The sequence below is a fragment of the Vespa mandarinia genome, chromosome 12, assembly GCF_050613455.1.
Source record: "Vespa mandarinia isolate Hongniang chromosome 12, ASM5061345v1, whole genome shotgun sequence".
Lineage (NCBI taxonomy): Eukaryota > Metazoa > Arthropoda > Insecta > Hymenoptera > Vespidae > Vespa > Vespa mandarinia.
The window spans coordinates 128,124-154,486 of NC_140821.1; the positions used below are offsets into that span (position 1 = coordinate 128,124).

At 35.9% G+C, this 26,363-nt stretch overlaps 7 protein-coding genes across 11 annotated transcripts; 5 read left to right on the forward strand and 2 right to left on the reverse strand.

Moving 5' to 3' along the window:
- Nucleotides 1-2,657: 2,657 nt before the first annotated feature.
- Nucleotides 2,658-4,643, reverse strand: LOC118448824 (mitochondrial genome maintenance exonuclease 1). The gene is made up of 5 exons (XM_035882595.2): nt 4,489-4,643; nt 3,513-4,408; nt 3,228-3,435; nt 2,946-3,078; nt 2,658-2,861 (listed from the first exon to the last, which is right to left on the reverse strand). Exons 2-5 carry the CDS (start codon nt 4,339-4,341, stop codon nt 2,718-2,720), a joined length of 1,314 nt encoding a protein of 437 aa, XP_035738488.1. The 5' UTR covers nt 4,342-4,408; nt 4,489-4,643; the 3' UTR covers nt 2,658-2,717.
- Nucleotides 4,644-6,181: 1,538 nt separating this feature from the next.
- LOC118448829 (uncharacterized) lies at nt 6,182-7,205 on the forward strand. The gene is made up of 3 exons (XM_085660739.1): nt 6,182-6,337; nt 6,474-6,609; nt 6,824-7,205. Exons 1-3 carry the CDS (start codon nt 6,326-6,328, stop codon nt 7,042-7,044), a joined length of 369 nt encoding a protein of 122 aa, XP_085516865.1. The 5' UTR covers nt 6,182-6,325; the 3' UTR covers nt 7,045-7,205.
- Nucleotides 7,206-7,431: 226 nt separating this feature from the next.
- Nucleotides 7,432-11,381, forward strand: tko (30S ribosomal protein S12 technical knockout). Of its 3 annotated transcripts, XM_035882604.2 has the most exons (6): nt 7,492-7,668; nt 8,016-8,063; nt 8,147-8,194; nt 10,323-10,547; nt 10,628-10,756; nt 11,114-11,256. In XM_035882604.2, exons 1-5 carry the CDS (start codon nt 7,605-7,607, stop codon nt 10,753-10,755), a joined length of 513 nt encoding a protein of 170 aa, XP_035738497.1. In that variant the 5' UTR covers nt 7,492-7,604; the 3' UTR covers nt 10,756; nt 11,114-11,256. The 3 variants fall into 3 exon arrangements, with proteins under 3 accessions (XP_035738495.1, XP_035738497.1, XP_035738496.1); XM_035882602.2 differs by lacking the exon at nt 10,628-10,756 and having other exon boundaries at nt 7,432-7,668; nt 11,114-11,381; XM_035882603.2 differs by having other exon boundaries at nt 10,628-11,257.
- Nucleotides 11,382-11,453: 72 nt separating this feature from the next.
- l(2)k10201 (zinc finger protein 511 lethal (2) k10201) lies at nt 11,454-18,568 on the reverse strand. Of its 3 annotated transcripts, none has more exons than XM_035882610.2 (4): nt 18,159-18,568; nt 17,842-18,043; nt 17,307-17,767; nt 11,454-12,138 (listed from the first exon to the last, which is right to left on the reverse strand). In XM_035882610.2, the coding sequence occupies exons 1-3, from the start codon at nt 18,293-18,295 to the stop codon at nt 17,330-17,332; spliced, it is 777 nt and encodes a 258-aa protein (XP_035738503.2). In that variant the 5' UTR covers nt 18,296-18,568; the 3' UTR covers nt 11,454-12,138; nt 17,307-17,329. The 3 variants fall into 3 exon arrangements, with proteins under 3 accessions (XP_035738503.2, XP_035738502.2, XP_085516864.1); XM_035882609.2 differs by lacking the exon at nt 11,454-12,138 and adding an exon at nt 16,821-16,917; XM_085660738.1 differs by lacking the exon at nt 11,454-12,138 and having other exon boundaries at nt 17,021-17,767.
- Nucleotides 15,034-16,686, forward strand: gt (transcription factor giant). Its single transcript, XM_085660737.1, has 2 exons — nt 15,034-15,171; nt 15,426-16,686. The coding sequence occupies exon 2, from the start codon at nt 15,488-15,490 to the stop codon at nt 16,514-16,516; it is 1,029 nt and encodes a 342-aa protein (XP_085516863.1). The 5' UTR covers nt 15,034-15,171; nt 15,426-15,487; the 3' UTR covers nt 16,517-16,686.
- A 138-nt stretch (nt 18,569-18,706) lies between the features above and the next one.
- On the forward strand, nt 18,707-21,889 carry LOC118448823 (kanadaptin). Its single transcript, XM_035882594.2, has 6 exons — nt 18,707-19,916; nt 20,041-20,345; nt 20,429-20,571; nt 20,665-20,828; nt 20,917-21,285; nt 21,395-21,889. Exons 1-6 carry the CDS (start codon nt 19,002-19,004, stop codon nt 21,830-21,832), a joined length of 2,334 nt encoding a protein of 777 aa, XP_035738487.1. The 5' UTR covers nt 18,707-19,001; the 3' UTR covers nt 21,833-21,889.
- A 510-nt stretch (nt 21,890-22,399) lies between these two features.
- Nucleotides 22,400-25,786, forward strand: rngo (DNA damage inducible 1 homolog rngo). Its single transcript, XM_035882748.2, has 6 exons — nt 22,400-22,997; nt 23,302-23,523; nt 23,599-23,853; nt 24,129-24,434; nt 24,535-24,654; nt 24,759-25,786. Exons 1-6 carry the CDS (start codon nt 22,736-22,738, stop codon nt 24,980-24,982), a joined length of 1,389 nt encoding a protein of 462 aa, XP_035738641.1. The 5' UTR covers nt 22,400-22,735; the 3' UTR covers nt 24,983-25,786.
- Nucleotides 25,787-26,363: the final 577 nt, after the last annotated feature.

Sequence of the window (26,363 nt, forward strand, 5' to 3'; positions counted from 1 at the left end):
TTCTGATAGGCGAGATCGAAGGAAGCCCGTTCGTGTGGCATCCTCCTCCGTAATCTGTATCCGCGTCCTTCTCCTTCTCTCGCAGCTTTCGTATCCCGGACTCTCCTCGTCTTTCCAAAATCGATTTTGGTCGGTGCGGGGCCGCGCCCAGCTCTGACGTACCGAGTTCGACTACGAAGAGGGAAAAGACGGAGGGTGAAGATCGAGAAGGAGAGAGAGAGAGAGAGAGAGAGAGAGAAAGAGAGAACTCGAGTTAGCCTCATTTAACCGAGAAGGTTCCTCCACCATCTACCTACGATACTCCCTCTTCCCTTGCCCATTTCATATTTCTAGCCAGGCGAGCACGACTGAGTTCCTCCTCTCGTCGGGAACCGAGCTAATTCCTTTCTCTTAAACATCTTTTACATCTGAGAAATTTTTCATTCCCACATCTATGTATTCTTTATCTTCTTATCAAATTTCGTTTAATAAAAATTGGAAAAAATTGGGAAAATAAAAAGATTCGAGAGACGATCACATTTTTGGCACGATCCAGTTAGAAACTAGTTCTCTTTCTCTCGAGTACCGGAAGGAAGATAAGGCGTTCCTGGAAATGCAACGACATCCGGCACGTATACGCGTGAAATCGTGCCTTTTCCTCCTTTCGTATTGAAGCGGAATCGCGAAATTGCCAAGGTGAACGAGAGATTCGCTTCCGATTCCGAACTCTCTTTTTTCCAACCTTTTCTGCGTACAATTCTTTCTATCTTCCTAATGGAACGGACGGACCAATCCGATATCGAGCAGAACGAGATGCTTAAACTTTAAATTCTTTGTGGAATAGAAACGGAACGTTTTAAAATGCAATAACGATATTTCGTTTCATACGTCGAGAATAATACCTACCCTAGGTCGGTATATATAGAGTCGAAAACAATTTGATTGCAAAATCTCCTAGGGAAATATCATTTCTATATTTCACCTATATATATATATATATATATATATATATATATATATCATCGTCAACTATAAACGTCATTTTTCAGAATCCCAGAAGACAGAATTTTTCGCGAGAGGATTATATTTGGCGTAACCAAAATCAAAGGGATTGCGCGTCCGATATAATATCGACCGTGACTACTTCTAATGGCTAGGTTACGATATTATATAGCTTACGTATAAGCATCACTTTGAGGACCGAACTCGCTTCGATAGGCGACTAATTTCGGAAAGAGGAAACGTCTTCTTCTCGCGTCTCTGAAATTTTAACCCCTAGGATCCTAGGCGAACAGGAAAGATTTACTAGAGTAGGATGGTCGGACACAGGTGATCGACCATACCAAGGCTTTCTATCTCGTGTATACTTGTGAGACTCCTTTGTAGATTGGCTCCCGTGGCCGCGCTTCGACGGATTATTAATTATCATTGGCAAGTAAATGTAGCGTAAATTTGTTGGTACGATGACGATCGATCGATAGCCGTTTACGCGAGAAATGTTCCGTCACACCAAGCGGAGAATTAATTCGACGAATATATTAAGCGGTAAAAGCCAACGTGTTCTTGCTGTTCCTCCTTCTCCTAATATCGATCGAAACTTTTGAACATTTCTCGTCCAGTTAGGGAAAGTCGAAGAACATCGTCGGAGGGCGCAAAATGAAAACTTTATCGTTTCGGATCTGGTCCACTTTTCTCTTTCACACCGACGTTTGACGATGTTGCTTCTAGATAGACCAGCGGTTACATCTTAGCTAGCATTATGGTCATCTATTAACGGGGTCAACTAGCGAGATAGCTACTGGCGCCGCCTCAAAAACAATTAGAAATTCGATAGTTGAACTCTATAACTTTTATAACTTGAGGGCGGGGACAGGAGGAGAAGAGAAGGATGTGTCTCACAGGAAAATGATCGTTTTCATAACTCATCGGGCAGTAAAGTAGAGGGTGATGTGTCGTATCAAAGGGGATGACGGATCAATGGAAATATTTCCTTGTTATGAGAGGATTGCCGAGGATTAGTGAGAAAGATTTAGACTCATCCGAAAGTCAGCGTTCGTTAAACGCCTAAATCTAGATATTCATATATCCTTGTCTTGTATCGTCCTAAGCAGTAAGGCAGTAGTTTGACTTAATGATTATGTGGAAATGCGACCAAGTAAAAATGTTATGCTTAAATAAAGAAAAGAAAAAAAAGATTAAAAAGAGGATTGACTCGAGGATAGATAGATCCGATAGATCGGAGGAAATACAACGAAAGATATAATTACGAGTACGCAGCTTTGGCATTACTTTATGGTACTCAAGGGACAGACGAAGGGTTGTGACCATGTTTCTAGGGCTCTGCTAACGGTGAGTTTTGTTATGTAATTCCATGTTGCGTAGGGATGCCGACCAAAAGTTATAATTACTATCTATGCTAAACTACCGATGACGTTCAACTTTATACACACCCAAACACACACACACACACACACACACACACACACACACACATCACACATGCGCGCGCATACACCTGCGCTGGCATTATTCCTTTCTCTCGTCCGTTGGTTCGGTCGTTCATTTCTTCGTCGTCCCTTTGTTTAACTCACGCTGCATGTCCATCCGTTGACTCTTCCTTAAGGAATCGTCGCTTCTTAATCAAATACAAAGGATAATTGAAGAAAAGTAACTTGAAAATGAGTTATTTTTTTTAATAGAATTATCTTTTCCATTTTCTTATTCTAATTCGAACGGTTTTATTGATTTTTAACGTTACTCCAATATTGTTTAAGTTTCATCAGCCACTTTTTCCAATACGTTTCTAATGCCTTGTCTGACACGACATATGTGTCCGCAGGTTTCCCAGTTGTATAACCGACAGCTATCAAGCCGTGATTGATCTACGATAAAACAATGTACAATTTTACAATTTGAAAAACAAAATATTTGAACAAATCTGCAATGGATAAGGTATGACGTTATACCGTGAATGGATATCTTTTGGAAGAATTAACAGCGCCTATATAAGCAGCAAGTTGTATCGGCGCATCGTACATTGAATTTATATTCTCTTTGTCTTTATCCGACTTTTTCCAATCGATGGCATATAATTCGCCCCTACGCAAAAAATAAATTCTAAATATAAAGCTAATCGACATGAAACAGAGTTTACCAGAAAAGTGGTAAAGCTTCATTAAGTTCCATAAAGCCATTATTTTACCAATGCAAAAGTGTTAACCTTTACCATGGAACAATAAATGAATTACCTGAACGAAGCTATACAATCGATTTTTCCCTTATAATACAAATCCTTATGAGAAACAAACGATTCTACCGCTCTAATATCTTCCAATTCATTTATTACATCGCTCAAACTATCATAAGCCGGGTAAATATGTTTTGGTATGTCGACTTTTTTCCCTAATAAAGTACCTTCTATACAAGAATGAAATTCAGTACCATCGTTCAATAGGTCTGCAAATTGTGGAAAATTCGTTATGTCAAATATTATATTATCATCTCTCAAGATTTTTTAGACAATTAATAATTACTTTGTTGATACTCATTGAATTTCTCTTCCCCCATTCTTTTTATCATTCCTTTTTTCCAAAATTCCAAGGCCTTTTGAGCTTGCGGTAACATGGTGGCAAATAAAATTTTAGTAACGGAAGGATAATAAAGCGCTTCCGTTTCGTCTTCTAAGGAAACCGTTAATATTTCCAATTTATCTCTCGCCATAGGCTCTTCTTTTTCATCGGTAACAATTGGATAATGATTTATATTATTTAATCGTACATCTGGTAATTCCATATCCTTCTCCTTAAAACTTTTAAAATCATTTGGAATAGCTATCATTGTTGCAGTATCGTCATTTTCATTTCCTCCATGTTCTTTATCGCATCTACTTTTTATTTCCTCATGGTCTTTGGATCTTTTTGATTTAATAATATCTTTCTTGGTATCAATTTTATCATTATCGTAAACAAATAAAGGATTCTTAGAAATTAACTTTATGTGTTTTATTTGTCTTCCTCTCTTATAAGCTATATTATGTGAATTATTACGACTAGGTTCGATCAAGTTCACCTTAGATTTACTAAATTTTAAGTGCCACCATAACTCTGAATCCATTGTCCTCGACTTCCCGCTGTTTGAATCGTCTGACAATATTTTCCCTGTCTTTTTTCTCTCTTTATTCAACGGTCCATACATAAACTTCTCTTCTCTTCTTTTCCGGTGTAATGCAGATATATTACGAGTCTTATGTCCTAACAAATGTCTTGACAAGTGATCACCATTACAAGCAGAAAAGAATCTGATTACATTCCGTGGAAATGCAACAAATATATGATGATATAACGGCACTTGTGTAATCTTCATATTAAATGAAAATAACAATAAAGGTAAAAAGTAAAAGACGTGACGAATTTACATGTCAATTTACGATCTAGAAAAATAAGAAATCCATTATATTCTTCGGTATTATATAATTATACAAATAGAAATATATTTCAATAATAAACATACATCGTGATATTCCATTGTAATGTAATGAAAACTAAACGATATCTTACGTATATCATACGTTAACGAAAAATTTATTAACTAAAGTACAGAGTTCACCATAACCTCCTGCATATTATAGGTTATTACATCGAGTAGCACTAGACGAGGCGTTCCACCGTTCGATCGTAGCGCATGCGACTTCGGCGATACCATACGGACAAAATACGTACTAGATATAGCTGTAATAATATAACTTTTCCCTCTATGTGGATATCATATCACAGGTAAAAATAAATATGCTTGCGTGTTATTTCAATAATATTCAACAAGGGTTGTTAATCTAACTAACAAAAGCAAGAAAAAAAAAAAAGAGAAGAAAAAATGCCGAATTATACTTCCTTGAAGATGTATCAATTGAAGAAAGTATTTCTTAAAGTATTTTCTGTTTCTAGTTAAGCTTATAGTTTAACAATAGTTACGGCGTATTTATGCAATCAGTGGATTAGTAAGAATAGAAAATATAGTTATATTTAATCTGAGAAAAGGGTAAGCAAACGAGAGTAAATATAAAAGCGAATGAGGATCAATGAGAATATTAAAGAAATCAGAATTTTTCAATGCGTTCCTCCAAGAAATTATATTGAAATTCTACGATACCTGCTTATCTGTCCAGATATATTTGACAGGGGATTTAATTACTTAAACGTATAGTTAGAATTGGAAAGAATGGATTTTGAAAAGAATAGATTTACTTTCTGAAACGTACATGGGCAGGAATTATTGTTTCTCCACATAGTGGTAATAAATAAGAAGGAAGTGCGAATCGAAAGAACGCACTAACCACGCGGAAAAATCTCGATACTCGCGTACCTTTTTACGTAACGCTGCAACCGAAAACCAAAAGCCGACAACAAGGCTGCTGCTAGTCCCCTAGTATATAACGGTGAAAGTTTCCTCTTCGCCTTTTTTCTGTTTCTTTTTCTTTTTCTTTTTCTTTTTCTTTTTCTTTTCCTTTTTTCGTAGAACAAGAAGGAGGAATGAAATTGGAGATGCGCGGAAAAGAAAGATCCTCCGGCGGGATTTTCTATTGGGATCAAGCGCGCAACCGAGATCGCGTTCGATCGTCCTTTTCTTCTTCCTCTTCTTCTCGTGACAACGAGAGTCAAACTCAAGCAACGTGCGACTCTTCCTCCTTTTGCCCGACCTAGTTATACGATATCAATAAGATGTTGTAATGATACCTAATGATCCAATTTTCTTCCGAACGGAATCATTATTATCGTAAATTATTTGAAAGAAAAAGAAGGAAAAGAAAGAATTAGAAATTAATCTGATGAATTCGCGGTGATACTTTTGATTTAATAAAGACTCTTTAATAAAGGCTATTTAATGAAGGCTATTGCCTTATTATACAAGGAGAGATCATCCGACTATATTTCTATTCTGGTCGATCTCCATTCTGCCTCCATTATTCCCTTAAAATTCCCATAGATTCCTACTTTCGACGACAAATTGTTATAAAGTACGATCTCTCAAGAGAGAATTTTCGAGTGAGGAACGAGGAGGAAAAAATTGCTTTAGAAAGGTATCGCCATGGAAACCACGCATCGCCATGTAACACCATACTACTCTCAGTCCTCCTTTGAACCATTTCCCCTGTATGGCATGTACGTATGTATATACGTTTCTAAAACGTACTACACCACCTACTACGTGCGTGCATTCGCGTGTAGGTGTGTACACCTCGGCAAAATGCAATGCTCTGATGGCTGAAGACTCCACTCCGGTGGTATAAAAGGGGTGTGTCTCGTGGTGACCGAATCAGTTTCAGTTCAGCGCCGATCCGTTCATTCTCGACATGAATGTCATAGTGAGTAGCACTCTCTTACGTTATTCCGACGTTCGTTATTCTAACAAAAGTCAGAAAAAGAAAAAATCGATTGTATATACCGTATCGCGCATTAAATAATCATATAATTTCATTTTCTTTTTTTCCCCCATTACAGCTATTCTTTACCTTCCTCACTCTGATCTCAGCAATTTTCACCGAGGAAGTACTCCATGCTAAGAAACACGAGAAAAGGGGTATCCTAGGTCTGGGCTATGGTGGTTATTACGGAGGAGGAATTGGTGGACTCGGAGGTAAAGAAAAATGATCCCCTTCCCCGTTTAAACGTTATCGTAGATTTATCGGAGAAAGCGAACAGACGACAACTTTCCTGTTCGATCATTAGAATCCTGATCTCTTTTTTTAGAGAGTAAATCGGAACGATCTATTTCGATCTCTTCCGTAATTGAAACATCGAACGAGTTGTTGCGCTCCCAAAGGTTTTACTTTTTCTTTTTTCCCCTTTAGGATTTAGTCATGCCGGATATGTGGGAAATTCAGCAGCGAGTCACTCTTTAGGCCACGGTTACGGTACTGCTCCTCTCGTCTCTCATGGATACAACAACGTACCGATTCCGTTGTCTCATGGATATAGCGCCCCGGCTTATCCAACGTCGTATCTTGATCATTCCGGTATCGCCCTTGGGCACGGCTTCGGTGGTCATGGTTTCGGTTACCACGGACTATAAGAAAGCTCGGCATTATTACTCTTAATCAACGTCGTTTCACCTACGTTTATACGACTTAGGTCTCTAACTTATCTTCCCTAGACAATATTTAATAATTATAAATAATTATATAATATTTTTTCTATCAATGTTTGCGTATCTCAAATAAATGCGTTATTTCTGTCGATCGTCTTATTTCATTCCTTTATTCAGTATCTATAAATGTATCTTCTTTTTTGCCTTAAATATTATTCGCTATAATTCTAATCTTATTTAATTTTCTTCGAACTCTCACATGCACGTAGTAGTTATCGTTAATCGAACGTAAGTTTCAATCAACTTCAATTAATCATTACTTCTTTTATTTACTTCTTTTATTTACGCGACTTAATATCGTTGGATAAATCGTAGAAAGGAATGTCTAGAGATATGAAATTAACTGAAGATAAATTGGATTTCTACTTTATCCAGCGGACCGTAATTAATTGATTTATTGGCCGATAGGCGTCCATTGTGGCATCTGGTACGGTGTTTTTGCGAGATAGATAATTGTTTTGAAATATTCGTTAATTAAATTCATCATGAACGTCTTGACAAGAAAAGTACTGAACGTAACAAAGTCCTTTATAGGAAATTCCATTGGAGGTACTGTTCTGTTACATCTATAATTTCTTACTTTATTTTCTAACCTCCAAAATAAATCTTAATCTAACCTCTTAAAAAAATATTCTTTTCATTATTTATCCATAATAATAAATAGAAGACGACCAACGTGAGTATTCGTATTGGTTGAACAAGTATCGTTCAAATGTCAATTATGCCGTTGCATCATTAATAATATCTATTCATTTACAATATCTTTGTGTCTACAATGTAAGAAATTTATAACGGTTAACTGGTTGATTTGTCTCAAAGATTTATTCAAATATAGATAACAGAATATCACTGTTGCATTTATTAAATAATCCTCATTCTTTTTGTTTGTTTCACAGCCAACAAATTCCAAGTCACAGGGCATTATGACAATATTGGTATTCAAGGTAAATCCATAGAATGGGGCCTCGATTAAATATCACATATCTATCTATCTGCGAATAATGATTTATGTACTTATTTTTTACAGGCGGTTTAGTAAATAATATGAGAGCATCCTTAGGCAATATGTTACAAGGTAAAATATCTCTTCGTTACAATAAATATCATATGATAACTAAACTTCTACCACGTTTAATATTGTATATGACGATGAATACAATTTATAGAATTGAATGAATCCAAATTGAGTTTGCGTAAAAATCGTCGCAAAGATCGGTCAGTAATATTTCTAGCTCTTGTAGTCTTTCTAACAGATGCATATCTTTTTCCATATACTCGCTGGAGTAGCCTGAGAGAGAGAGGGGGGAGATAAAGGGATAGGTGGTCGACTTAAGGAGAGACAAGTTCCCATCGTAGAAAGGAGCACCGTATTCTTTCGGTGAAATGCGCGTGGTCCGCAAAAGAGCACGCAGCTTTTACCTCTTTCATCCGTACGGGATGAAGATCTCGAAATGCAAAAAGGGCGCACCGTAAGAAAGGATTTGAAATAGGGAAGCTATTATGGGCGATCGGTGGGAATCGAAAGGGGGGGTGACGTGTTCATTTGCGGTTGACCAGTTGTTAGAGTTCCGTTATGGGTATGGCTAAGGGTAACACCCTTCTCTTTCACATTTTCCTTGAAAAATCTCCAAGAATCGAAGGAATCATTCAACATTCGAATTTCATTCATCTTCGGCTGCGTCCCGAATCAGCGATTTTCTCAAGCTCGTTAAAGTCTGATCTTTGGTAAGATCGATCTCGTTGTAAGGCGCTATCCTTAGGCTAGTTTTTTTTTTCTTTTTTTTTTTTTTTTTTTTTTTTTTTTTTTTTTTAAGCCATCTTCCAACAATGATTTCATTGTTTAAGATGTTTAAGATGTTTCTAGAGGACGATCTAGCGATTAATCGGAGTTTCATGCTAAATGTGAAATAGTCGTCTCGAGGGAGAACGACTTTCGAAGGAAATTTTCTTATTTCAAATTTTGCAACAAAGAAAAAAAAAAGAAAGACGTAACTTGAAAACTTTTGCGACGTTGAAAATTTTTGCTATGTAATCTTACGCATTGATCTTGGAAAAAAGGGGTTGCCTTTGCCGTGCATAATAGATTCTGCTGGTCTCTTGGCTTAGTTGAGTCCGAGTTAGGTCGGATTAGCAGTGCCAATCTTTGGACATCTGTCGTATTGACAATTCGGACGCTGGTCAGCTAGATTTTCAAATGAACAACAATGGTACGGTCTAACAAAAAAAAAGAAAAAAAAAACGATCAAGAACCGACGACAATTCGAAAATTGTCATGTCATTCGGAATATTTTAGTCGAACGATCCCCTTCACGCGTATAAATCACAATGTCGTTCTGATTTGCGTCCTTCGTTGTAACTTACAGGAGCACAATTTAAAGAAAATTATATTAGACAGGGTTAGATTTTCCACTTTATACTCTACATTATATATTCTTCCTCAATCGCTATATCAAATAAGTGTGAATTTTCACGATAGAGTTGAAGTTTTCGAGATTACGAGAAGGCTTGCAAGGGACTTTTTTGTCGCAAAAGAAACGAACGTCGTGTATAAGTTGAACATAGACGTAGCGTTTGTAACAATGTTACTTAATAAGCTTATGCACGCTTGACCAAAAAAGGACTGCTCTTGCTGCAAGCGGCTTGCAGATGTCAAACGTCCATCATATTTGATATTTCGATGCCATGCTAAAGAACCCTCTTCTTCTAGGTTCATAAGATTATTTGCGAAAGAGTTTTCGGTTTCGGGCAGTACCGTTACCCCGCCCACTAGATCTCTTTTTCGTTTTTCGTTGCCCTTGTTGACAATAGCCCCCGTGACTGGACCATACAGGTTCCCGTAAATGTCTTTTCCTTTCTTTCCGTCTGGATTGTGACTGTGTAGTCATAATTTTTTCCTTCTTTCAATTCGACGAAACTTTAACAAAATTTCTCGATCTTATCTACGAAGCTATTAAGAGAGGTTAATAGAAAGAGAGAGAGAGAGAGAGAGAGAGAGAGAGAGAGAGAGAGAGAGAGAGAGAGAGAGAGAGAGAGGGAGAGAGATTGGGACACGTAACAAGGCTGTTAAAGTTCGTCATAAAGCGATTTTGGAATCTTACGAATGTTTCTTGCGACACGTAACAACAACGGTTTTAGTATGATTGAGTAATAGTCGGTGGCATCTCGTTAATCGACCATCAACTTCGTTTATCAATATTTTTCAGTTTTCGAACAGATCAGATGTAAAACTACGTTACAGCGGTTACATAAAATGGGATTAAAAGATAAGAAAGTAAAGAAATCGAAGAATCCTTTCAATGGGAAGCCTTTTGCGAAGGGCATCATTCTGAAAACTGTTATTAAAAAGCCAAAAAAGCCAAATTCTGCTAATCGGAAATGTGTTATCGTTAAATTATCCACCGGAAAGGAAATGACTGCCTACGTACCTGGTAAGAGTAATTTTATTCTTTATTGAACCTTTAAGCCAATATTTATGATAGTTCTCTCTTCTTGACCATTTTGGCTTTAGGAATAGGTCATAATTTACAAGAACACAATGTCGTATTATGTGAAGTGGGAAGATTGCAAGATACGCCCGGTGTTAAAATAAAATGCATTCGTGGAAAATATGATCTTCCGCATGTAAAGAAAACTTAGTGTACGTGTGCTTGATAATTGAAGTAAAATATTGTAATAATAATAAAATGTATACATATGCATAGATTTTGTATATATATATATATATATATATATATATATATATATATATATTATATAAAATCTGTGGAAGAGTTCAAAATGTGTGACGAAAGTAAAGTACAGTTATTTTGCTATTCGATCTCGGCTACGAGTATAAATTTGGCGTGGCCATGTGCTTTTGAATCCTGATGCGCCCGTAAATTGCGACCCTTTGACACACATTTCGAATACCGTATTCTCCTGTATTTCCATCTAACGGTAAACGTTAGTCCTTTACATAGACGTGAACCCACGTACAATGCATTCTGACATCTAGATGCCACAATGGAGAAAGGGTTCTGGTACAGCCCTCGTCTATTCGACGTTATTACGGAAGGGTTGCACGCAGACTTTTACGCATCTGCACTTTCCACGTTCACCCACGCCGGTCACTGCCTGCCTATTGACCATATGACATCCTGACCAACATCTAGATATTTTCGAAAAACTGGCTCTCAACCAGTTTTACGAAATAATTTGTTGTCAACGATTTTATTTATGTATACGATTTATTACAATTAAACGATTTTATGATTTTGTTCTGATTTCTGCCAATATTTATATATAAATATATATATATATATATCTTAAAAGGGATGTCGCATTTGTATATAAAATGTTAAGAACATTTCATTGAATTTTTGCATTTCATTTGGAAAATGACAGTGTTCGCTCGTAAAACTATTTTATATTTTTAGACAAAAGAAAATGTAACTGAAGTGGCGAGATTACGAGAAGTGAAAAATATTATTTAGAAATCTTACAGGGATACTTTTATACGTGCTTTTTGTCAGGAGTTTCGAGTCTCGTAGGAAAGACGTAGGATACTTGTCCGAAGATGAGAACCCCATACTGAGCACGCCCAAAATCATCTCTTAAGAAGGGATGACGATGATACCGAGATCGCCACGAGGCCTACACGCGCCAACATCGCATCCGTGTGTTTCCTTCAGTTTTTCGATATTGATGGTAAAGCTGACGTCATCGTGGATAACCCGACGAAAATGTTTTTTTTTTCCAATACTTGAATGCCACAACACCGATAATTATGAAATTATCGAAGCACGAGCATACCCTAATTGCGCGGCATATCGCTGTCGCTTTGAATTTGAGAATCTTTATAAGCATATATCGCCAAATAAGTTTAAGTGTAACGTAAATAATTATCTATGTTGAAGGAAAAGTCTATTGTTTTATTCGTCTTTATATTGGAAGATGTGGTAAACCTTGCTTGAATTCATTTTTTTCCTTCATTCCCCTGGTTTTTTTTTTTTCTTTTTGAAGGAAAGTCCTTAATCAAGGCTGAAAAAAATACAAATTGAGCCAATAAAAATAACAACATTTTGGAAAATTCCGTCTTTCCGCTTTTCGAACAGATACACAACGGTGTACGCTTGGTCATACATAATCGATCTGCATACTTTCTTCGTTCTTTGTTTAAAAGATCGAGAAACGTGAAATTCAAAACTACCTTCTTTAATCTTCTAAATGCTTTTCGCTCGGGGTTGTGTCAACTCTTTACCGTACGGCTTAGTAACGGGACACCGCGAGATTTGCTCTCGAAAGTTTTTGTCGTCAGGACCATGATTTCGAAGGATCTTTGTGGTCCCTCTCATGGATTGTTCGAGATTCATCTTTTGCGATCGTAGATGACCGATCGGCCGGCAGGCGTTTCGTATACATTCAGATGTGTACGATCGAACGAAGAAATACGGAACAAGAAAGGAAGTATTCTCAGAGAGGAATCGCGCATTTTTGAGAAGGGCGTGTCACTTAGCAATGCCCAATAAATGAAAAGGAAAGGAAAGATGCTTGTGCTAAGACCGGAAATATGCAAATCTCGAAAAGTCTGTTGGCAAAACTTACGGCCGGTGGTCCATGACCATAGAAGATAAATCTTAAGTTGAGTAATTACCGAGATGCCCCGTCGTTTTTCCTTAATATCTTCTAGGTTACTAGGTTCCTTTCCTTAATGTTCTTCTTCGTTTCTTTTCTTTTCTTTTCTTTTCTCTTTAATCCTTCTTTTCGATTAATTCTTCAAATCGTCTGACCTCCGTCAACTGCATCTTTGCGTAAACGTACGTAACATATTATAAATTATGGAGCGCAAGATGATTTATTGAAAGAAACTAAATATTGTAGAAGAAATGTCTAATGTTGTCGACTTTATATACTGGCTATGCCTTACGCAAGGACCAAAGCTTACAGCAAATTATAAAGAAATACTTTTACGTCCTTTAATTGTTAGCAATATCTCGTTTCTACGGGATAGCCATTCTTGCTTAATATCTAAGCATTCTACATTTTTAAATGTCCTTGGGTATATATGTTCATTATCGGAAAGTTATACGAAAATTCTTATGCAATGGCGAACGACTTAGATATTAATTAAGGAAAGAAAATTTGTCCGTCACAAGATTGTGTTGTTACGAATCATCCGTAAAACTTCACGGCCCACTTTTCTTGCCCTTTCCTTTATATCGCCATTGTCCTTTTCCACATATAAGTCTTCTTCCACTTTGTCACATATATGTTTTGAACGTAATTGGAATCATTTGTATAATCATTAAATATCACAATCGACGATGAGAATAATCGAGGGTATGTAATTGTGACATTTTTTTGATTCAATGCGTTACGGTCAGCATTTATGGCATCAAAATCGTCGAATTGCGATAGGGAATTATCTTGGAAAATGAGCTAAGAAGCAATAATAGATTGTAGATAACGAACGACGGAAAGAAAGTTTTCGAGGAGAAGCTATTGAAAAATCACGTAGGCGCTATTGTCATTGAAAATGCGAATCGAAGTGCTTCGTCTCTACGGCGTACGCGGAGCGTACGGCGAATGGAAAATATGATTATCGCAAACGCAACAAAAAGGAAGCACGGTTAAAACTGGGAAGTAAGCAGGGTAACCAGGGTCGTAGGGGACCCATTCACATTCGCATTTCAATGCGAATTGGAATGTGAGAGGAACAAACGGGGAGGAAAAATTTATAAACAAACACAGACAGGTTTCTTCTCTTTTTTCCTTTTCTCAAAGTGATGAGATGCAACTCGCGACGATGAATAAATTTATCGTTATCATATAACGGGAAAGATAAGGATTCCGCGATCTCTTACTTTCGGTCAAATCGGAAAGTAAACGAAAGAATTACGAAGAAAGATTTAGGATCAGAGAGATTTGGGTGAGAGAAAAAAAGAGAGATTATTTTGCTCGACATATGCTCGAGAAGAAGGAGAATACATCAGATTCATCGAATAAGAATGAAGTCTGTTAATTTGTGAAACACAAGTCGGAAAAAGAAGATAGATGTCCTATCGGTCATAAATCACAAAAACGCGAATAAAGAAACGACGTATTATTACCAATGGAATATAGGAAAAACGTGGTAGGAGGGCTTACGAGCGAGCGAAAGGGTTGAACGTAGGGTATTTAACGAGTTCCTCGACCTGGAACAACGTGACGTCCTATTGCAGCTAAGAAAATTTTCGTCTCTCAACTATAGATTTTCGTGATCTCCTCGCTATTGCGTGAAATTTAAAAGGACCCCTGACAAATGAATCTCCATCAGCCAGTGAAATTTTTGACAAATCTTGCGGCACGTCGTAGAATTGGACCTATCGTTCCCTTGAGACATTTTATTACAATACTTTTCACTCCTTGTAAAATACACTTCCCTTCGTTGTCTTTATCTACAGGTATACAGGACACACGCGCACAGTTTTCATTTTCCGGTAGACGCATACATATAAATATATATATATATATATATATATATATATATATATATATGTATATATCTATTATCGATTCTTATAAAATAATAATTAACAGGCTAGATAATATTACGTAAATAACAATTTCATTTAAGATCGATCGAGGATGAATCGCTTAATAACATGAACGAGGGACATGAACGAGATTTACAGAGACTATGAATAGTTTGTAAACAAAACATTTAGAAGAGATTTAACAACATCCTATCTATTTCTACTTAAGGCTTTCCCCATGATCTACGCCCCACCACATTTTCTAAGAAAATCTCCTACCCATGCAACGTACAAGGGTTGTCGGGTATATAAGCGAACGAACATCCCCTCTCGTTTTAAACGATCTTGGTAAATCTTCGAGCGAAGACCGTAGTAAGCACCGTAGAACTCTTCAGCAGATCGATTTCTCAATGTCCAAAGTCATTTTATTTCGTCTTAGTGACTATCATCGCTTTAGAAAGTATCATTAGTGTTTTCATAAGAGTACTTTCGGTGTAACCTCAGATTAATAATCATTAAGACCTCAAGGAGTGCTCTCCTCTCTATTCTCTACGTAAAGGTATTAAATCATTATTTACAATCATTATAATTAGCTGCGAACTATATAATAATGATATATACAAATGATGTAATAGGCAAATATTTTCGATCTAATCGTGCAAGTTGTTGTCAATAGACGTAGCGCTTGTAAAAGTCACCTTCGACTTAATCTCAAAATAACATATCGTATTTATTAATCGTGTGATTCATTTCTATCGATAATTACGAATTAATTGAAAACGAGTCAATTGAAAAATTGGATTTTTTCGTCAGAAAGACGAAAGACGAAAGACGAAAGACGAAAGACGAAAGACGAATAAGGAAAGACCCGAGAGATGGAGACCAAGATGGAAGATTTGGCGAACGAGATACAACCTTTAGACTTTCGAAATTATTTGCCTTCTTTCGAAGGGAAAAAAGACTCCTCGTCCACGACACATCAGCCGCTCGACTTTCGATCCCGTTTATCGCTACGAAGTAGTTTAAAAGAACCATCACCATTGGAAGAGAAAGAACCGGTTTTAGATTTGTCGTGCAAGAAAACTCTCATTTTGGCCACGTCCAGCGAAAATGATGTTCGTGAAGTAACCCAAAATATACTAGAGTCGTCGACCGAAACGAGACTATCTACGGACGTAGTTAAAACTAATAGAAGAACGGATAGCAAAAGTCTCTTCGAAGGTCGCAGTTTCATGGTCACCCCGCCATCGGAATCGGAATCGCCGAAGAAAATCAAGTTCAAAGAAGATAGTGGTAGTGCGTCGATAGTGGTCGATGACAACGTCGACAGATATTCTCTTTTGCCGATTAACGTGCCGATAGTGCCACCGATATTACCCACCTTGCTCACGGCAAATTCCAACGGGATGACAGAAAAAGTAAGGGCGAAAATTCAATCGCCCACTACGACGACACCGACGATGTCGACTAACGCCGTATCGCCGGCGGAGACTCCAAGAAAAATACCTAGGCCTTTTAAAGCTTATCCTCTGGCTCTCACGGTGAACACGCCGGACATGATTTATAATCAAAATTCCAACGAAACATACTCAGAATTTCGAAGTCGCATGCTCGAAAACGTTAGACGTCAGAACGAAACGACGAATCTTAAAATGCGCAGATCTAACAAAAATACAACGATACTGCCGACGAGTACTGTGGATGAGAAGGACGCTGCTTACTGGGAGAGAAGGAAGAAAAATAATGAAGCAGCTAAACGATCGAGAGATGCTAGGAGAGCGAAAGAAGACGAGATCGCGATAAGAGCAGCTTTCCTTGAACAGGAAAATATTAGACTCAAGTACGAATTAGCCGCGCTAAGGAACGAAACTGCTAAGCTCAAGTGTATGATATACTCGACGTAGAACTTTTTATCGAATTTCATCGAATTTTGATACGAAAATAGCGTCGTTTTTTACATTCTGTTGTCCCTTCATTTCCAACTTATCAAGGAAATAATCGATCATTTTCTGTATATATACATAATATACATATACATATATGCACACGTGTGCGTATATATATATATATATATATATATATATATATATATATATACATACGTGTGTTCGCAAAAGGTTATTCGACAAGTTATTACGTCGTCCAGCCTAAGCGAAAGACAATCGACATGGGAACCAACAAAATTAGGTTCGATTTCAAATTCTCGATTTTTTTTTAAATAGTGTAAAGTTTTAAATTTTATTGCCAATGTTCTCCTTATTATTAATTATTTCTCAAGCTCCACAATACTTCTCTTTACACAATCCTGTGTAATAATTGTTTAGTTGCATTTAGTGACATGTAAATAAAATGAATTACCGTATTATGTAGCTAGTTCTTACGCTGTGTACATATACACACACACACACACACACACACACACACACACACACACACACACATGTACACACGTCATGCATACATACATATGTATATGTGTTTATATACACACATATACATATGTGTGTGTATATATATATGTATATATGCACGCACATTATTTTATTATACATATTTAATATATATTTATAATAAAATATTTTTTTAAAATATCACTTTGTGTCTATCTTGTTAAATTATAAGCATATATCTTTTATACAAAGAAAATGACCGGGTCTGTTTTAAAATATAAAACTTAGAAAACATTTGCGTTACCTCATACGTTTAAAAAATAACTTCTAATCGGGTAGAAATTGCGCTATATCCGACATGCATTCTGCTTCGAGAACATTTCGTTTTCTAGTTTGGTTTTTGCTAAGCGTCGTCGCATAAGATCTGTCCACTTGTCTAGGTACAAACATTAAAGATGCATTCTCATTGATATTAGTAAAAGTCGTGGAACAAGTTGCGCTAGACCTTTCTACGTCACTCATTTTGAATGTTTTATCAAATGTTCTAATTTTTGAATTCTTATTTAATCGAATTTTCTCCTTTATTTTCTCTTTCCGATCTGTTATATCGATATCCATTTTATTACTATTATTTTCTTTTGCTTTGCGGTACGATACATCGTCAAAGCGACAATTTTTTGGATATTTATGTACATTGACGCAGTGATCCAGCCTTTCGTTCGGATTATTGAATTTCACGTTACATTGAGAAACGTAGCACTGGTACTAAAAAAATAAATTTATTATTAACTCATACCGTGTTAGAGAAAATATAAATGAGACGCGTAAGACACAAATACCATCGGTTGTTTTTCTGATAAAAGCTTGAAAAACGTATCGTGCGTTTCCTGGATATGAATTTCTAATAACCTAGGATTGGGTTTTGTCCTTTTACACTCCAAGCAAATATAACGATGACAGGAATTATAATGCATTTCAAAGTCTATTAAAGTTTTAAATAACGCCGTACATTGTGAAATCGGACAAGAAAACTCTGCAATACTGAAACAAATAGAAACAACAATTAATATCAATTGACGGGGTATTTTAGCCTTGTCTTTTATACATGTATATATATATATATATATATATGTGTGTGTGTGTATGTATATATTACAGATCATGGCATAAATCTTCCTCATCTTCAGCTATGACTCCCTTCCGTTGAAAGATCTTGCAATATTTGTAAGTTTCATTAAAGAAAGGATCATCTACGGACCTCACGCCAACTCCGATACTTTGCAGAAATTCCATGGTAATAAATTTAAATAACAAGGGAATATTGCCAAGAAATATGTTGAATGATAATAACCAAAGATATACACCTTTTTTGTCAATTACATAGTATTATACGAAATATATAATATGCGAAATCTCTTTAAACTTTTTCTAACCTAAAAATAAGACACTTTCGACTTTTCTCTTCCAACTTAATCTTCGAAAGATTGAGAATCATCTTTAGACTTTTGATCATTTACAAATAAATACGTAATAACGAGAATATGATTGGCTATGTTGTCAGGTTTTCTCTCGGCGTTGGACAAAGTGCACACATCGATACGTTCCTAATTTCATATCGTATCCAATGCAGATGGCGCAGCGAACGGAAGAACTCTAAAGTAAAAGGATAGAAAAAATAAAAAGCATAAGGAAAAAAGGAAGCACTCGAAGGAATATATACCTAAAGGTATTTGTTAAGTCGGTAAAGCATCATAGCCGGTCTACGAAATACATTTATGTGACAAATATAATAACGATATATTTTGTATTAATGTATAAATGTGATAGCGCGTCCATTACTAGATGTAATAATGCGCATAGTATAATAACCTAGTAAATATATCAATTATAATATAATAATTGGTGGCAAGTAAACTACGTATTTTCATAAGTTAATTATAAAAAAGGATTACCGACAAATTCACTTTTTACAAGTGAAAAGATATAACTAAGGAGAATTATGGAGGAGAAGGATAACAGCTTGGGGAAAAATTATTTAGACGATAATGAAGAAAGTAACTTCAAAGACAAGAAGATTAACGTGGAAGTGTCAAATAAAGAAAGGCGCGCAGTAAAGCATAGAGATGAAAAAGAAACGATCGATTCGTCAAATATAGATTGCGATATAAAGAAGGATAATCCTATGGAAAGAGATCCTGATAATATTAAAACTGAATCCGAGAATATTAACGCAGGGATAGGGATGAATTCCAAGGAGCTAAATCAAAAAGTTGACGATCTTACTGTGCAAGTAGAGTTTAAAAAACCAACCATTATAATTGGCCCAAGACGTGGAAAACGCAAGAAGATATCGTCGATTATAAAAGTTGAACAAGAGATTGAACAAAATGACAAAGAATCGAACGCTCCGTTGGATAAGGTTATGTCAAGCGCAAAGCATACGATGTCTTCAAACGAAAAAGCCATCACTGGCTCATTGAAAAGTCACAAAACAATAGCTTTGAAGTATCAGGAACCTTGTTGGGGTACAAAACCGGATGACGAGTATAAATTGGAAGTATTGAAATCTGGCGTTATCATTCAAACTATCGATTTAACTGAGAAAAGTTATCACGTTGTTGGGAGATTACCAAATTGCGATATATCCCTTGCACATCCAACTATTTCAAGGTTTCATGCGGTCATCCAGTACAGAGGTATAGAAGATGAAAGCAATTCTAAAGGACTTTATATATATGATTTAGGAAGTACTCATGGGACTTACTGGAATGGAAATCGAGTACCTCCTAATGCTTACGTGAGACTGTACGATAGTCACATTATTAAATTTGGTTGTAGCGCAAGGAAATATATATTGCAAGCTCTTCACGAGACTAAAGAGGAAGAATCCGAATTGTCCTTTACAGAATTAAGGGTATTGAGAATCTTTTAAAATAACAATTTATATATAAATATATATGTATATATATATATATATATATATATTTTCTTTTTTTATTGCCTTTTCAATTAGGATAAGCATTGTTACGATGTTTTAGGAAAAACGAATGTTAGAGATACAGGAACGAGAGAAAATAAAGGCGGCGCAGCGTTCGAAAATGATAGAAGAGGAAAGATTAAAAAGGGAGGATGTAGAAGAAAATGAAGGAATTGATTGGGGTATGGGCGAAGACGCGGATGAGGAAACGGATCTAACAGAAAATCCGTATGCTGCTACAAATAACGAGGAACTTTACCTTAACGATCCTAAGAAAAGCTTGAGAGGGTGGTTCGAACGCGAAGGATATGACTTGCAATATCACACGGAAGAAAAAGGATTTGCACAGTTTCTTTGTTGGGTCGAGTAAGTACTTTTTTGTTTTACAAATCCTAATAGAAGCAGAATCGTGTGTTAATAAGGACAGTTAAACGTCCATATTCTACTAGTTTGCCAATCGAGAGTATTGCCGGACACACGGTTAGGGCCGAGGCTCTCGTTAAGGGAAAGAAGAAAGAATGTGTCGTTCAGTGCGCATTAGAGGCGTGTAAGATTTTAGATAGATACGGATTACTCAGACAAGCGACTCATGGTACGTTAAAAAAAAGTTTTCTTATTTTCAATAGATTAAAAAGTATCTACGAAATAACGATGTATTATAATGCTTGTATAATAAATATTATAGAAGGTAGGAAAAGAAAAGTGAAAAACTGGGAAGAAGATGATTATTATAGTTCGGACGAAGACAATTTCCTTGATAGGACGGGTTCTATAGAAAAGAAGCGTAAACGAAGAATGAGATTAGCAGGAAAATTAGAACCGCAAGAAGAAGACACGTATAATTCATTGGTATTATACAAAAGATATTTCATATTATGTATCTTAGGTTTATGTCTTTTTTAATCTTGTCTAATGTTTGTCGTTGGAATTGATGCAGATGGAAAAGCATACTACAGTTGTAAAAAAGATAACCGATTTGGTCGAATGCATGAGGAGGTCGCAAAAGTTTGAGAATGAATCTTCGAAAAGCGTAGAGGATGCGGATGAAGATACATTAGATGCTTTCATGTCCTCTTTAAATGCAACTGTTTTGAGCAAAGCTGATAAACGTAAAATGAAAATCGAATTACAAGATTTACGTCAAGAAGAGGCTAAATTGATAAAATTATTAAATCCCTTACGACCTACCAATTTGCCTCCTTTAATCATCCACATAGTACCATTGAACGAAGTAAAGAAGTCAATTGAAATCTTCGATAATGATCAAAGCATGGACCAAAGGGAGAATCGTCAAATTTCAAATGATGTACGTAATGACGATCGATTTTATCTTTTATTGATCGTTTTTATTTACCGTAAGTATTTAATAATAATAAATTATAACTTTGTGTAACGATACGCCTGGAACTTTATAGGAAACGACGATCGGGCCTCATAATAATATTTCACAATCCAAGCAAAATGATTATAATAGTTTGAATGAAGAAGAATCAAGAAGGGAGAACAACGAAGGGGATAATAATTTGAAAACTAGTACCGAAGAGATTTCGAATAATTTAGATTCTCGTCGAGAGGAGACAGAAATTCCGAAAGTTATAAGTGTCAGAGAAGTGGTGGACAATTTGCTTTCTGTAGAAAATCTAAGCTTTGGAAAAACTACTTTATACGAGGATACTACTAATGTTTCTTCGAGCGATCGATCGTCTACAAAAAAATCGAAGAAAGTTACGAAAAAAGAAGTAAAAGAGATTTATGACAAGGACGTATACAATGAGAATTACTCTACCTGGGTTCCACCACAAAATCAAACTGGAGATGGAAAAACCAGTTTAAACGATAAATATGGCTATTAAAGTTAACACATAAGAGTCATTCTTGTATAATATTGTAAATATAATCTTTTTAATCTACTTCTTTTGAATTTTAAATTAAAAATTGAAGATCGTTCTCTACCATTTGTACAAAGCGTGGCCGTCTACGTTGGTATAGGCTTCTTCGATTATTTCCCCCTCAAACCTACTCTACGTAACGATTGGATATCGCGCGATTTTAGAGTAACTGCAGTTTTCGAGTCTTTCACTTTTCAGTCTCTCGCTTGTGAATTATCTTTCTTTGATAATACGTCCAGTGGTAAAATACCGAGATAATCGGTACGCGTATTGTCTTAAAAGTCATAAACAATAATAAATACAATTAACATGCAATATGATAATTAAAAGTCTCCTATACCATTTCAATATTAATTTATTTCATTCCGCGTACATTAGATACTTTGTCGAAAGATAATTGTTGCACGTGTGTGTACGTGAAGGTAAATTTAAATATTCGCGCTACTCGTTAACGACAGTCGACTGTCGATAGTTCTCAATCATAATTCGATAGAATCGATTAGTCGATTGTCATCATTCTCGAATCTCGAGAGAACGTGGAGTCGCGTGTTTTTGCTGAGCTGGATTGTGTTTACATCCCAGAAAACTGTTTATCACTCCATCCTCCCCTCCCTTAGCCCGGCTCTCACAAGCGGTGGCTACACACGCACGCACACACACACACACACACACACACATACACATATACACACTCAATTTTTTTTTTTTTTGAAAAATCGCGTTTTTTCCCAAATCGACCTTTCTTTCGAATTTTAATATTTTCTCCCGCATTTTTTCATATTTTTTGGCTTTACTTTTGGTTGCTGTTAGGACGCGAGTCTGGACGAGTCTGAAAAGAGAAGAAAGGAGGCAACAACTTTTGGAAACATGAAGGTGACGGTTACAACGTTAAGTGACGATATCTTTGTCTTGGATGTCAGTGAAGATCTCGAATTGGAGAACTTTAAGGCCTTTTGCGAAATCGAGAGCGGCGTACCGGCTCACGAGATCGTCATTGCCTTCAACGGCCTACCATTAATGGACGATAAGAAGTCTCTTAAGGACCATGGGATTCGTGATGGTGACGCCGTTATCCTTCAACACATGCATCAGAGTGGCTCCGACTTGAACGTTAACCCCTTTAACGGAGGTCAGCATATAAACGCTAATTGACCGTGTTCCGACAAGAGGTTAGCCTCTCGATTTCAGTTTTTGATCTTTTTTTCATACTTATATGAAAGAAATCGAGGAATTTCAGTTCTCTTTCTCTCTCCCCCCGCCTCCCTACTCCCCCCCCCCCCTCTCTCTCTCTCTCTCTCTCGTATATCGTCTTGTATTTTGAATGTAGTATGTATATATATACAAGTCTTTGTTAGAGTATAGAATTTATAATTATAAGTAGGTATTCTGTAGCAAAGAGAAAGGTAACTGAATTTCAAAGCTTGTTACTTTAGTTATTCCTACATTGGACTTCAGTTCCATCAGAGTACCAGGAACATCGAACAATAGGCAAATTCCAACTACAAATAGTACTACTGCTCATAGAGTACAAAATCCACGTAGCGAGGATGATCCAGCCATGATAAGAGACATGTTCTTAGCAAATCCAGATCAGTTGGCATTACTCAAGCAAAATAATCCTAGACTCGCGGATGCCCTTTTGTCTGGTAATTTAGGTAAATTATTATAATATTTATGATAATTTTCATCTCCAAGCACGCATAATATAGATAAAGGGAAAAAAATTATAGATAGATTTTCAACTGTACTGAGGGAACAAATCAAGGTTAAAGAAGAACGCCAAGTGCAAAGATTAAGAATGATGAATGCGGATCCGTTAGATACCGAAGCGCAAAGACTGATCGCAGAAGAAATTAGGCAGAAAAACATTGAAGCCAATATGGAAGCAGCAATGGAATATAATCCTGAAACATTTGGCACCGTTGTTATGTTGTATATTAATTGCAAAGTAAATGGATTTCCTGTTAAAGCATTTATTGACTCAGGTATATTTTAACGTTTTAATTCGAGAATATAATGGACTAAATGTGTGAAAAACTGAAAGAAAGGATGCATGAACGAATTTATTTTTAAATTTTTTTCATTCGATTTACTGGTTTTCTATATTTACGTAACACCATTACCTTGAGTCATCTCGTTATTTCTTTGTTAAATCCTCAAGGTAATACGAAAGACGCGCTTATCAATAATTCGAAATAGTCAAGTATTATAATAATCGTCGTCGACGAGTTGAGTTTAAAAGTATCGTTTATGTGATTAGGTGCACAAACGACGATAATGTCCGCGGCTTGCGCAGAGAGGTGTCACATTATGCGTCTGGTCGACACTAGATGGGCTGGAGTCGCCAAGGGCGTTGGCGTCCAACGCATCATTGGACGCATTCATATGGTACAAATTCAAATTGGCAATGACCATCTTACGACATCTTTTAGCGTACTCGAAGAACAAAGAATGGATATGTTACTTGGTTTAGACATGTTGAAAAGGCATCAGTGCTGCATAGACTTAAAGAAAAATTTATTGAAAATTGGAACTACTGGAACTGAAACTCCATTTTTAGCAGAAGGTTAGACTACGATTGACGTTTCTCATTTGACAATTTCGAATGATCTTTCCATCAGCTTGCCACTTTTCTATATTATCTATTTTTATATATTTTCCTATAGGCGATTTGCCAGAATGTGCAAGATTGAGTGGTAACAGCGATGAGTCACTGGACGATAGGGATCTGCACAGGGCTTTGGAAGATAGTACAAGAGATGCGAAGAAGCAAAGACAACAGCATGGTATGTGGTCTTATACCATAATATGTATGCGATAGTAATATGGACATTTCAAGTATAATACGACGATGTCGACGATATATTATCGTACATGTGCCTATGTGCAGATATCCAGGGTCACAGCAATTCCGTTGGTGCATCATCTTCATCCAACAGACTGGCCACGTTAGAAACTACCATTTTTTCGCATGATCCATTTACCGAAGCAACGGTTAAAGAAATTGAAGCTTTAGGTTTCAGTAGAGCCCAGGTTATTAGCGAACTGCGTAGGTTTAATGGCGATAAGGCACAAGCTACGGCAGCATTGTTTGCAAAATCCTTAAAATTCTAATGGTGAAGGCGGCCATCGTATACAATATTTAGCAATATTATATATACAAATCTGTGAATAATAACAAGTCGCATTGCGATGGCATGCAGCGAAGTTTAAGGAAATTTATACCTTTTTTTTATTTTTTTTTTTTTTTTTTTTTTCTTTTTTTATATGTAGCAATTTTCCATAACGTTCGTTATACAAACCGGCTAAACTAGATGACGTTAAGAAAGATGATCATCTTTTAGAATCTTCTGTCTGACAGGCTGAGAATCGAACTTGCCGAGGAGTTATATGTCCTCAAGTTTCATGCGTAAACACATATTTAATACATAAATACATAAGGGGGTTAGTAAAAAAAAGTTATAAGATTTTATACAAGCGATTGAAAGATATTATAATATTGAGATGAGCTAATCTATAATGCGATGAAAAGGAAGAAAAAAAAAGTGCTTCTCGTATGATAATCTACAGTATGGTTAAGATGTTTGTAAGTAAAAAAAAAAAGAAAAAGAAAAAAAAAGAAAAAAACACACACACACACACACACACACAATGATGCTTATAAAATATACAAATGAGAATATATCAAGGATCATAAGGAATTTGATAATTTATAATTTTATTCGAAGAAATTTCGTTCTTCGCGCATTTCTTTGTATACGTACTCGGTATATATAAACGTTGAGTTGCAAAAATACAACTTCTTTTAAAAGCTATTCTATTGAAGCAATTCAAATTGCTTATTATATTACGAATACTTATCTTTTATACAATGCATTTTCTCCTTTATTAATAGCGCGTTCGTTTCTATTATATTGAAAGGAGTTATCAATGATTTTCAGATGATAAGATATGTCTATATTATTTTTTTAAGAAATTCTTTGTATTTGTGGTTTTCCTTCTTCTTCTTCCTCCTCCTTGTTTTAATAATATACGTACTATTGCTTAAAGATATTTGTTCTTTACTTCTTCTTAACAAAATCGTATTCTTATATATGCATATGAAATAATTCAATTCCAATCGTAATCCAGCTCTAATCGTTCATTTTTTGTATACTTATTTAATAAAATAATTTTTTTCGATCCCGTTGTTGCATTTGACCCGTCGTTTACGTTTCTGCTTTTGACGTGTGATAAAATATCGTATATGTTGGTTTATCAATCATAAAAATATAATCTCTTTACTATGATATTTCAAGATATTCTTCGAGAATTTTTTCTTTTATCTCTTATTTCTTATCTCATTTCGTTACTAACGGCGTTATTTTTGATAAACAAATTTTGATCATGTTCAACGTAAGCGAATAATAATTCTTTTTCTATCTTTGAATTGGATTTTTAAATGAAATTTCGTCTATTAAAGAAACTGTTATATAACTCTTATATAACTGTTATA